Here is a 12,519-nt window from a genome sequence, read left to right as displayed (position 1 = left end):
ATTTAGCATAATATTCTGTTGTAGTGTGGCAGTGTAAGGGACTTGGAGGGAAAGGGTAGTCGAAGGTCTCGTGGAGACGGAAGCTTCTGTGTTATCAACAAGGTGACCGTTTACAGAATGGTGGTTGGCGCCAGACAGCGCGCCTTTATATTACAGATGCAGAAGAACATAGGGAAGAACAATAGTGAAGAGTGGGGGTGCATGGCCAACGGGATTTAGGAACCAGGGTATTTGGGGGAAGAACAGAAAGAAGAAAGGGTTGAGGTCCTGGCCAGGATCACTAGGGCAGTGGTTAGAAAACTGGGGACTGACCGTCAATGGCCGTGCTTTGGTTATGTTCTCTATTGTTTCATATCATAACAATTCATTCTTTATTAATAATTATTAACTCGTATTTTATTTTTAAAAAACACCTATTTTTAAATATGTGACCTAACGATTCCCAGCAATGATGTGGCTTCTGAGGAAGCGGGTGGGAAACATTTAAGTGATCTGTGATAGCTCCTGAAGGACAGGCAACCTATCTGGCAGCGGGGCGTGGCAAGCCACTGCAGTTGCCTATCTGCCAGGCGCACAACGCAGGGCGAGCTTACGCTGAAGGTGTTTGCGCCGCGTGTGGAAGAGGTGGTTAGACGGTAAGCAGGCCGGCCGGCGAGGTGTCGCCAGAGTTGCCCAGAGAACCCTTGAGTGTCCCACGAAACTGCTCTCTGCGCGGCGCTCGGCGCCAGTGGTGACTCCAGTTTCGTGGGTCAGTAGCTTGTCTCCGCCTTAGGACTGGAGCGTAGCAGTCAAAGAAGAAATCTTCTCTGTTCCCGAGACAATGGGGCGAAGCAAGGGGGCACCGGTCTCGGTCGTGCTCAAAGAGGCTGTTCCGGGGTGGAGGTCTATGTGACCCCTTTCGGGGGCACATAGGCCCCCAAGGGCTGGTCACACTAAGAGCCGGAGCGTGCAGCCGCTGAGGTTCCCTCTGCCGAGGTAAGGTGTAGAAAGGACGACCAGGGGCTGGCAACGGCCTAGGCGGCGCGTGAAACGATGCTCCCCGCTCGGGCCGGCAAGCGACGCGCGGCTGACCGCTGTGCACGGTGTCACTAAAATCAACATAACTTCATCAAAACTCCACCAAATCGAAAAACCCAGGTCATTTTCAGCATCTAGACAAAATTTCCGATTCATATGTGTCCATGGCTTACAGTTTTAGACCCGTTCAAAATGTTAAATCTAAATTTAAAATCACATTTACCGGCAATTTAAGCCAATTCAATGTTTTGCAACAACGAAAAAAATGATTTCCGTTCGTTTTAGGTCCATACATGCAGCGAGCATATTGTTGGCCTCCATTTTCCCTGTTGCATAAGCATACTGGAATGCCGATATGACATCTGTGACGGTCACGGTGACCCATATTGTAATTCGCAAAATTAGACCAAAAGCAGTTATAGACTAAGCAGTTATACTTTTCGTAGCTCTTTCGCACTTGTTTATCGTTCTGCATTACGCTATACCACGCGGAATTTAATTCTCTATCGCCCTGTGGTAACGGTTTTTCAAACGGACGTTTCAGTTTTCACATTTGGAATTAGTTTTAAAACACTACAAACTAAACCTAAAAGTAAACGTATTTTGTAAAGCTTCACTTGAAGAAACTAGTTGTCGTATCGCAAATCTGACTTCACCACGTTGTAAAGCGAACAATTCTACAGGTCCCCGTCAAGTTTCATCACAATCAGATGATTAGTTACATGACAGCATTCAATTTTCGGCAACTATGATGAGATAACCGCCATAGCGATTTATCATACTTGTGCCGCGTGACCTGACTCGTCGCCAACCCAAGCGTCGTCTGTCTTTTGAAATATCTTTGAAGCATTCATACCAATCAACCGACTGATTCCATGAAGCGGAAGAAGGGAATAACTCAATTTTCATCATTTTTCAGGAGATAAAAAAAAAACAAAACAGTTTGCAGGGTAAAATAACCTCAATCAGATGAATGATGCAGTTGTATTTTTGTCAAAAAATCTGTGAAACTTTTCATAAGTGTAAAATCACTCTACTCGGTTAGTGTGATCTACATCTTTAAGTTAGAATGGACTACGGAAGCATGTTCTCCCATACACTGTGGAATTTGGAGACAATTCAAGTGCGCAGAGACTATATAGCTAAGGTACATATTTGGTACTTTTTCCCCAACTAGTAAGGGGGAGTTCAGTTGTGTTGATACTTTTTACATTAGATTTATAAAAACACAAGTTGAGTTATCTTCTCTTGCCACTTTGAGCAAAGGTTGAGTTCTCCATTTCCCGATGAAATTTAGACCGTAAAAGGAGTCAAGTTAAGTTATAACTAATTTTTATGTGGATTATCTCCCAAACAGTTATGAATTGGTTCAAATAGTTTGGTATAATGATGCAAGCCATCCTGACGCGCAATAATAAGAAGAAACACTCAATTTGGAGATTAGTCGAATTATTCCCTTCTTCCGCTTCCTGGATCAATGGGTCAATGTGAAATGCTATGCTCACACAACTAGCTGTTGTTCTGCACTGGCTCCACTTCCGTTTTGCTGGCAACGTTGTTCCAAGGCTGCACCTCGAACGATGAGAAGAATACCCAGACCAAATTGCCGATGTAGTAAATGCACGCAGTCAGGATGAACACGGTGTTCCACCGCGTAGTCACTTCCTGTCGGCAAAGGAAAAGAGTGAAAAGGTTTGCGCGATGCGGCACTCAAAGGATGAACTGCGGTTGGGGCCAGTGCGCCCCTGCCCATTGAGTCACTACAGGCGGAGGCCCTTCTGCCTTTAGCACAGTGCACTCTTAAAGGCCTACGAAGCATTTGCTTCATAACTTCAAAGATAATGGAAGGTGTTGTAGAATTGCTTCGTTTTATGAAGAAATGCTTCGTATTGCGAAGGATTTTGCTTCATACATTTATTTCTTCGTAGAGTTTTTACTGTGAGGGTGGGCGACCAACACACTATTTAAAGCCTACGAAGCAGTTGCTTCAAAACTACAAAAAAATGAAGTCATTGTTAGAATTGCTTCGAATGAAGGAATGCTACGTATTACGTAGGATTTTGCACGTCATGCCGTTTTCCGGGGTGAATTTCCAGTCACGCCAATTGTTGGCGGGATTTTGGGTCACGCCATAATTGGGCCATGTGTCCTACCATTCTATTTTTCAGTGGATACTTGTGAAGATGCACTCCGAAAACCTTACAAACTATTTTAGGCCTAACAATGAAACGCACCTCGTTTTTACGAAGTATTTCAAGCATACATAAGCTTTACAAAGAAAATATTTCGTACTTTACGAACTATTTCTTGGCACAACACAGTGAAATGGGTTTTTACTAGGGTGCGTCGATATGCACGACTTTTCAGATGCAGCTTTTGGGTAGCACTCAAAAGTTTCGTTTTTTTGTGCTGATTCCATAAATGACCTCGGTTTTGCGATAGGACAAAGCCTTCATGACCCTACCGGGCGTTTTATGTCAAAAAGCGGAGTTTTTGTATTTTTTCTTGTTTTTTGGTTCCGCATTCCATCCCAAACTGTCGGGGCGGCTGTTGCACGGTCGGATGGCCACCGCCTACACTAAATACAAGTTTTGCAGCTTGGCAGGACCACCGGACACCTCACGTGTGTGTCCCAAACCTCAATTTTCACCCTTTTTTCACAACAATTTTTCACTTTTTTCCCTTTTTTTCAGCTTTTATCGAGGATTGTACCGACCCAGTCGGTCTATACCATGACCAGAGGTTGTATAAAACAGTGTAGGGGTACATAGAACGCAAGGCAGCTCCCGGACCGGGGCTGTGTAGGGAGGGGGAGGAGAGAGGGAGGGGAGGCGGAGAAAACAAATGCCCAAAATCGGCCCAAATCAGCTGTTTGGCCCTGTTTTGCCTGTAGCTAAATACTGTATTGCGGTGCAGCTAGCTCGGCAAGTGTTTCTTCCCCTTGCCTACGCAGGACTCACCACGAGCGCGTCCGCTACGAGTGGATACGCGCAGGAAGATGCCGCAGCACCGCCGATCGGAGCGCCCCCAGCGGCAGTGGTGGGGACTGGCGCGGGGCACCGTGAGACGCGAAATTTCAAACTGGCCCGGGGAAGGGAAGACACCGCTTGAAAAAGGAGCGAACTAGGGTCAGTTGGGGTAATCATGGGGCACGGGGTAATAATGGGACAGCTGATTCTTAGTCAAGATTTGACATTTTTGAACGCATTACATACCAAATGTGATGTTTTTATTGAGAAAACAATTTTTGCTACGGCACAAGTTCTAAAATCTCGATTCTTGACTAAAAATCAGCTGTCCCATTTTTACCCCATGCCCCATAAGAACCCCAACTGACCCTAATTAAGTTGTCAGAACAAAAGAAGCAAGTAGCAAAACAAATGTTAGGGAAAAGCGCGCGATTATCGGTCATTTCTGTTCTGTCGGTCAACCTGTGAAGATGTACTCAAAGGAAGCATGTTCACTGTGAGTAACAACACTGGCTGCCTTAGACTTCTTTGATCATTTCTCTATAAAAAATTTCTTGTCTGGCCTCCGGTGTCCAGCTACATATGAACACAAGAAAACCTTGTACAGGCACATGCGCTCCAGACATGGTCTGCAGAGGCAAGCAGTGAGCCTAAGAAGGGAGCGACTTGTTACGTGTGTGACAATGTATGTGTAGTCTCATGTACATGTGAAAACCACCTCATCGGCTTAAAACATCTGTAAACATCTTCACACGGTCTATTACAAATTAAAATCACAAACACCAATCAAACTAACTATTGAAGAAGCTCAGTTATGTCCGCACTAATATTTTTTCCACTTTTTCCGTTCGGACCCACCTACATAGTCCTTCGTCCGCCAGGGGCGGCACAGTCTCACGGTGCCCCGCGCCAGTCCCCACCACTGCCGCTGGTCCGCTGTTCGTGGTGAGTCCTGCGTAGGCAAGGGGAAGAAACACTTGCCGAGCTAGCTGCACCGCAATACAGTATTTAGCTACAGGCAAAACAGGGCCAAACAGCTGATTTGGGCCGATTTTGGGCATTTGTTTTCTCCGCCTCCCCTCCCTCTCTCCTCCCCCTCCCTACACAGCCCCGGTCCGGGGGCTGCCTTGCGTTCTATGTACCCCTGCACTGTTTTATACAACCTCTGGTCATGGTATAGACCGACTGGGTCGGTACAATCCTCGATAAAAGCTGAAAAAAAGGGAAAAAAGTGAAAAATTGTTGTGAAAGAAGGGTGAAAATTGAGGTTTGGGACACACACGTGAGGTGTCCGGTGGTCCTGCCAAGCTGCAAAACTTGTATTTAGTGTAGGCGGTGGCCATCCGACCGTGCAACAGCCGCCCCGACAGTTTGGGATAGAATGCGGAGCCAAAAAACAAGAAAAAATACAAAAACTCCGCTTTTTGACATAAAACGCCCGGTAGGGTCATGAAGGCTTTGTCCTATCGCAAAACCGAGGTCATTTATGGAATCAGCACAAAAAAACGAAACTTTTGAGTGCTACCCAAAAGCTGCATCTGAAAAGTCGTGCATATCGACGCACCCTAGTTTTTACTATGTAAGGGAGTATGGGGCGATTACAGGGGCGATTAGTAACAAATGCGTTTATTAATTTAAGTGGAGGGAGCAGAGGAAAATCTGAGTATGGCCTCTCTTTCGCTTCAAGTACAGGGTCCTTGAACAATCGAAGCGGATGTGATCGGTGCTCAGGTATAGTTTTGGAGGGCGTCTGAAATATAGGGTACACCGAAATTTCGGCAAACAGGAAAAATCTTTTATTTTGAGTTCTAGGAAGTTTCTGTCTGAGGCTCCCCAGGTACGAATCACCATCGAAGCACCGTTGGGGCCTTGAAGCGTGACCCCTTTACAATGTAACCACGTGGTATAAGTTGCTTTTAATTTGTCCAGTGATAGTTAGGGACGTATTTCTTGCGTAACAGGCATTTGGGGTGATTCGTAACAGACCCGTATAAAAACAAGAATCTTTGTAGTTTTAGCAATTAAATGCTTGAATTTTTTCTCGAATCATCTGCTGCCTTATTCCAATTTATTTACACAGCTCGAAATGCATTTTAAAGCGAGTTATTCTATTCTTTCATCTAAAATTGAAAAAAGTGAGGTTAGGATTGACATAGCCGATCCGTTAATGCGGAGGCGGTCAACGACAGCTTGTAATGTAGATTTTTAGACGTCTGCAGTACACCCGAAGAACAACTGGTGGAGGGGATAACATTCCCGACGACGTTTCATTTAATGTGTAGGATGTTATGAAAAGCCCCATGGCTGTTACAAATCGCCCCATGCTGGGGCGATTCGTAACAGCATGCAAGGGTTTGAAAAACGTCTTAGATTTCAAAGATTACGGACTCCAGATTGATCCAATGGAGCTGCACAGTCTAGATGAAGGGCCAGACTGCTCAACTGGCACAAGTTTGACACCGATATGCAGAATGTTCTTAATTTTGTATAGCGAATTCCGAAATCTGTTACAAATCGCCCCATACTCCCTTATGCTCAAAATACTTCGTACGGTTTTCAGCGTGTGCTCTTGTATATCATGAAAGATTTGCCAAAACACTGAAGAACTCCGTCCTAGCACTGTACGCAATACATAGATCACTATCGACGGAAAAAAATATCTTTTTCCTGCTGAGCGAATTGAGGACTACCGCGCATGGATGGGTTTATGGCATTCGGATTAGATAGGGAGGAGAGAGGCACAAGCCGTATCGCTGAGGAATTTAGGGCAATTAGTAGCGCGAGTAACACCTGACACCGCAGTGCCTCTCATCGCACCACCAATGATGGCCTGCCGTTTCAAAACTGATCGGCAGCACATTCACTCTTTTAAGCCTAAGAAGCATTCGCTTCATAACTACAAAGAAAATTTAGGCATTGTAGAATTGCTTTGTATTATGAAGAAATGCTTCGTTTTGAAGGATTAAACTTTATAATACGAAGCATTTCTTCGTACATTTTACAAGGCCTGCATTTTCTTTCTATTACGAAGTGATTCTATGTAGGGAGTTTTTACTGTGTTCTGGAGGAGCTAGAGCTAACAGTCCTTCTTCAGAAAGTGAAGGGGCGCGTCGACGTTCATAACCAGGCTCCATTTCAACTTCTAAAGGGGCAATTGGCTATACCGCTGCTTGGAAAAGATGAAGAAACGAAGTGCTCAACTTCTGTTCCCTCGCCTGCAGGGGGTTAAGGGGCAGCGGAAGTTCCATCCCCCCGCAGGCGAGTGGACGGCAGTGTACACGTAAGTGCAAGAAAAATTGTGAATAGTACAATAAAACTACAACAAAAACTGTACAATGAAAGTACAACAGGGATTGTAGAAAGTACAACGAGGATTGTACAAACCACAACGACAGAGATGCAGCACCCCTTATGCCGGTTCCATTGTACTTTCTAAACCATTTTGTACTTTGAAAGTACATTCAATTCCTAATAAAAAATTTGCCAGAAATTTGTGTACTTTTGTTGTTGACTTTTCTTGCAGTCTTCTTTTCTTCCTTTTTTTCCAAGCAGCGGAACAGGGCCTTTCCCCCTACCTCGTGACTCAGGCTGTCCTCTTCCCCCGTGATTGCCCCCACGATGAGCGGCGCGACAACAGCTACGAGTGCACCAGCACCGCCCGAAACGCCCATCATGGCGCCGCTGAAGTTGGGCGACAGGTCTATGAGATTGCACAGGAAGCCGGCCAGCGTCCCCGCCTCGACGGCCACGGCCACGCACAGTAGCGCCACCGCCGTCGCCTGGTCCACGTCGACCAGGGCCAGCACCAGCATGGCGGTGCCCGCGCCCCAGTGAGCTGCAAAAGCCAAAAAACACTTTAGTCGAAAAGTTTTCCGAGGGGTATCACTTCTAAAAGCTCTTTCGTTAGTTTCAAATACATTTGGGCAAATAAAATAGAAATATTTGTCCACATTTCAAGGGGTTCTTTTCAAAAGATCTTATCTGGGCGTTCCCCCCAAAAGAATCTTAACTTAAACGCAGGTGCATTTCACTCAGTGTCATCATTTGATACAGCTACAAATCAATATAATTTGTGATTTTATTTAATTATATCTGAAGATGAAAGATCAAAGAAACCAATAGGGCATGTAGAATTATATTCCGCTTACTCTCGCATCCGTCCCAAATGGTCACAATGAGTGAAATTCGCCTGCGTTTAAGATAAGATTCTCTTGAGGGGGAACGCCCAGATAAGATCATTTGAATAGGACCCCTCGATCTTCTTCTTCGATCGGCGACGACCAGAATGCTCTATTGCGTCGGCCTGGCATGTACACTACACGGCCACCCTCTATTTACCGCTAATCATACTGTGGGACAAGTACACATGTACTTGCAAGCGCAGGCGTTGAATCTGTCTCAGATTTTGTGCACTCGCGTATCATTTCAGAGAAAATCAAGCATTCTTGCCTTGCGTTTGAGTTAAACAAATATACGTTCAACGATATTTTGTTTGAGCACGAAAAAATGTGCAGCACTCACCTGCAGACTGGAAAATCTTCCTCGACATCTTGAGTGAGAGCAGCCGTCGTGTGTTGATCACCTGACTGAGCCAGGCGACGAGCAGCGACGTGCCGATGAGGCAGAGGTACGGGAGTGCCGAGTACAGCCCGTTGGCCTGGATGTTGAACCGCTGCACAGCCTTCATGTAGTCGGGCATCTCGGTGAGCAGCATCCAATGGCCCCAGTTGTGCCCCGAGTGCACCACGATGAGGGCCCACATGGGAACGGACGTCATGATGGCCCGCCAAGGCACCGCCAAATGCTGCCAGGCAGACGTTACAAAGCTTTCAAGACCATGTTGACCACACTGGTAAAACTTAAGCGTAGTATTACCCTCTGTTTTCAAGCGTAATCAGTTTCCGCTTGAAAAAAAGCGTGACAGACTTCCCCGCCAAGATTCCCCCTATCTAAATGCAGGGGGAATTTCCAGGGTATGCTTGTTTTCAACCGTGTCTTCAAGCGTAACTTTATGCTTGACTCAAGCATGGAGTTACGCCTTAGTTTTACCAGTGCACGTCGTGCCGCAGAATAGCAAGTCATTTGGATATCTCTTTGTTTCAAAAGACACTACCAATATCCTACTGAGCTTTTTCTTCGTAATATATTAATATACGAACATACGAACGTTACGAACAAAAAGCTTAGTATTATGACTGCGCAGCGAAGTTATGGTGAAGACTTCTCAGTAACTTATGACCACTTTCACTGCAAACCTGTCTACTTAGCACGCACTTACAAATGCATGCTTGCAAGTACACACTTACAAACGCATGCTTGGCCAAGCATGCACTTACAAATGCATGCTTGGCAAGTACACACTTACAAACGCCTATGCTTAGCATGGAGTTATACGGCGCCAAGCATGCGTTTGTAAGTGTGTACTTGCAAGCATGCATTTGTAAGTGCGTGCTAAGTAGACAGTTAGGTTTGCAGTGTTCTTCATATAACGAACAAATTTCGCTGTATTATGGCAGATTTGTGTCGTGATGTACTAAGAATAAACTTAGTATTATGGCTGATCGGCATTTCTCAGAAGGAAATCAGGAGTGTGATGCGACGGTGTGACGCACACGTCATGTGCCTCGGCGTAAATTTCCTGTCACGCCAATCCATGTGTCCGACCATTCAATTTTCAGTGTGCACTCTCAATTTCCTACAGAGAAATGCCGAGCAGACATAATACTAAGCTAATTCTCAGTACATTACGACACAAATCGGTCATAATACAGAAAAATTTTGTTCGCAATTACAAACTTATTCCAAGTGATTGTCTGAAAGGGCATGAGCGCACCACAGCAAGATTGATGTTAATAAGTGCAATATAAGCTAAATAACAGAGACTCCAATTTCCCTCTTGCGCATGGCCACGGGTCGACGCGTGGTTGGGCTAAGGCCGCTCACCCTCGGACTTCAACAGTCACCTCTAGACTCTTCACTGCCTCGTGAAGGAGATGGCTGCTGCCGTCTACCTAATTTTTGCATCGAGACGATTTGCTGAGCGTCTACGACAAACTGATGGCAAAAGTTAGCCGACTTGGGCTCCACTCTGCTGAGAGGCATTTTTTAGTTTGACTGTTCATGTTCTTCGTACAATTTAGTCTGATAAAATAGACCGACTGGTATCATTTTTCATACAACATTTTGATCTGGAAATTCAGACTAACGTCGTCTGAAACTTTAAGACCTCGAAGTATGAAAGTTTTGGTATGAAAATTCAGACTGAATGTAAGTAAATCGACTTCTGACAAAAAATTATGAATTTTCAGTAATTTTTTTTAACAGTGTTAATATGAAGAAAGTGGTCATAAGTTACTGAGAACTCTTCACGATGGGTTACTACCTTCGCTGTGCAGTCATAATACTAAGCCTTTTGTTCGTATTATGAAGAATCTCATTCAACGAACGTTAATGAAAGCAGATGATACTCGTTTGGTTTTCTTCTACGGGGAAGAATGGGCTCATTCCAAAGAGAGTATTTAAAAGCCTGCACCGCCGCGCCGTGCCCGTTAAGTGGCGAGCACCCGGTGCCTCTGCGCTGTAGCGGGGAGGGATTGTCAATGTTGCACGCAGGCCGTCGCGCGCAAGGAGGGGGTGCCATTGTCGAATTCCGCGCGTGCGCCGCAGCCAGGCGCAGCAGCCAGCCAGACGCACCATCCCGCCCGGCAGCCAGCCCCCATTATATTGTTAGGTTTTTGGACTCTCGAGTAAAAGCTAGCTGACACCTTTATGTGTCTTATAGTTGTAGTTTTAGGGATGTTTTTAAGTAAAGGTATCATCTGCTAAAAAGCTCAGTAGGATATTGGGAGTGTGCATACAGTAAAGACCGGTAAAGACATAGGCTAGAGAGTTCCGGATGAAAACAGTACCCGTTTTTACCGTGCATGCTGAGTGAAGCTTAGCTTAGGCAGATGCTTGATTTTGCATAACTTCGGGCTCAGCTGTGCACACAATTTTGGATGATTAAGTGGAATGCTCGTACCTCTTCCTTGCTGCTCGTGTCTCCGAAGGACTCCTCGATGTACTCGCGCTCCTCCCGGCTGACGTGCCGACTGGACGCGGGCGCGTTGGCGGCCACGACCACCCAGACCACGGCCCAGGCCAGGCCCAGCAGCCCGGGCAGCCAGAAGGCGGACGGCCAGCCGAGCCCCGGCGTGGCGGCCAGCAGCCCCGAGCTGGCCATGCCCACCACCGTGCCCACCGACATGCCGTTGTACGTGAGCGCCGTGTGGCCCGACCGCTCGCCCGGCGGCGACCACCGGCTCAGCATGGCATGCGTCGCCGGGAAGATGGCGCCCTGATCGCGGAAATGCCATCGTCAGCAATTTTTGGCCCACCTTTCAACACTGCGAGAAAAAACTTCAGAGACTGTTAATTTTTTCACAGCGTCGCTCTGTACCCACAACTACAGTGATCTCTGTCTTTTAAAAGACGGAGCTCACTGTTGTTTTTTTGGGTTCATCTCTCTGTTGTCCGAGCGGCCAATGCCACATCGGGACGGCATGGCCTTAAAGGTCACTGTTGGGTCCCCGAGGACGTCGCCGTAGTCGCCGTCTCTGTAGTTTTTTCTCGCAGTGAAAATATAGGAGGAGCACGGAGTAAAAACGGGACCGGGTTTTCCCGAGAAGCCTATGGTAGAGACATCTATGTCCTATAGGTTATTGACTCTTTGTCAATAGCAAATTGACTTAAAGTCAATATAACGAACAAAATCTCAAATGGATATTGAGGAAATAGCGAGGGGCCACCACTCTCATTTCAGGCGTACACAAGATTACGGGAAATTTACTGGGGATTACGCGTGAAATTTTCGAAAATTGGTTCGAAAACGTTGAAAAATAGCTCAAAAACGTTGAAAAATGACTAAAAACGGTGAAAAATGACAGAATTTTGTCAAGGATTACGTGATTACGCCATGGATTACCAGAGATTACCAGCCAATTTGTACACAGGATTACGGGGGTGGTGGCCCCCTCGGGAAATAGTACTTTTTATTGCTGTGTAGAAAAACTCTTTAAGAAAGGACAAAAAGTCAATAGCAGTCTGAGTGTGTAAAAAGGGTGGTCTTGACTACGCAATACATGAGGCAACGGCTAAATTACAAGCCTATAGGCTCGTACACCACTATTTTGAAGGGTGTAATTCTTGCCACATTTGCACGTGGGACAGAACGAGGTAACCACACATTAGCCAGCCGAATGGGGTGAATTCACCACACTTTCGATTTCAGTGTTTGCACGGAATTCCCACTCGCCTACCTGCAGCAGCCCCTGCAGGACGCGGCTGGCGGTGAGGAGCTGCCACCCTCCCCAGTCGGCGACTAGCGGAGTGACGGCGCTGAGTGCCGCCGGGCCGGAAACGCCCGCCAGCATCAGCCACTTGGGCCCCAAGCGCGCCGTCAGGTAGCCGGAGGGCACCTGCGTCACCACGTAGCCCCAGAAGAAGGACGACAGCACCACGTGCCGCTCTTCGCTGCTCCAATCGTAGGTCTGAG

The 12,519-nt window shown here is 46.4% G+C and overlaps 1 protein-coding gene across 1 annotated transcript in view; it reads right to left on the bottom strand.

The window, feature by feature from the left end:
• Positions 1-347: 347 nt before the first annotated feature.
• The window catches only part of LOC117649927 (putative inorganic phosphate cotransporter), a 13,856-nt gene continuing 1,684 nt past the window's right edge, over positions 348-12,519 (bottom strand). Inside the window, exons 2-7 of the mRNA XM_034393112.1 lie at positions 12,284-12,514; positions 11,008-11,322; positions 8,508-8,790; positions 7,562-7,821; positions 2,523-2,682; positions 348-1,088 (exon numbers count right to left, since the gene is read on the bottom strand). Of these exons, the coding sequence (XP_034249003.1) occupies positions 2,527-2,682; positions 7,562-7,821; positions 8,508-8,790; positions 11,008-11,322; positions 12,284-12,514 (1,245 nt within the window). The 3' untranslated portion in view covers positions 348-1,088; positions 2,523-2,526. The remainder of the gene's footprint in view (positions 1,089-2,522; positions 2,683-7,561; positions 7,822-8,507; positions 8,791-11,007; positions 11,323-12,283; positions 12,515-12,519) is intronic.

The sequence above is a fragment of the Thrips palmi genome, unplaced genomic scaffold, assembly GCF_012932325.1.
Source record: "Thrips palmi isolate BJ-2018 unplaced genomic scaffold, TpBJ-2018v1 HiC_scaffold_4, whole genome shotgun sequence".
NCBI lineage: Eukaryota > Metazoa > Arthropoda > Insecta > Thysanoptera > Thripidae > Thrips > Thrips palmi.
This window is presented reverse-complemented; position numbering and strand designations above follow the sequence as displayed.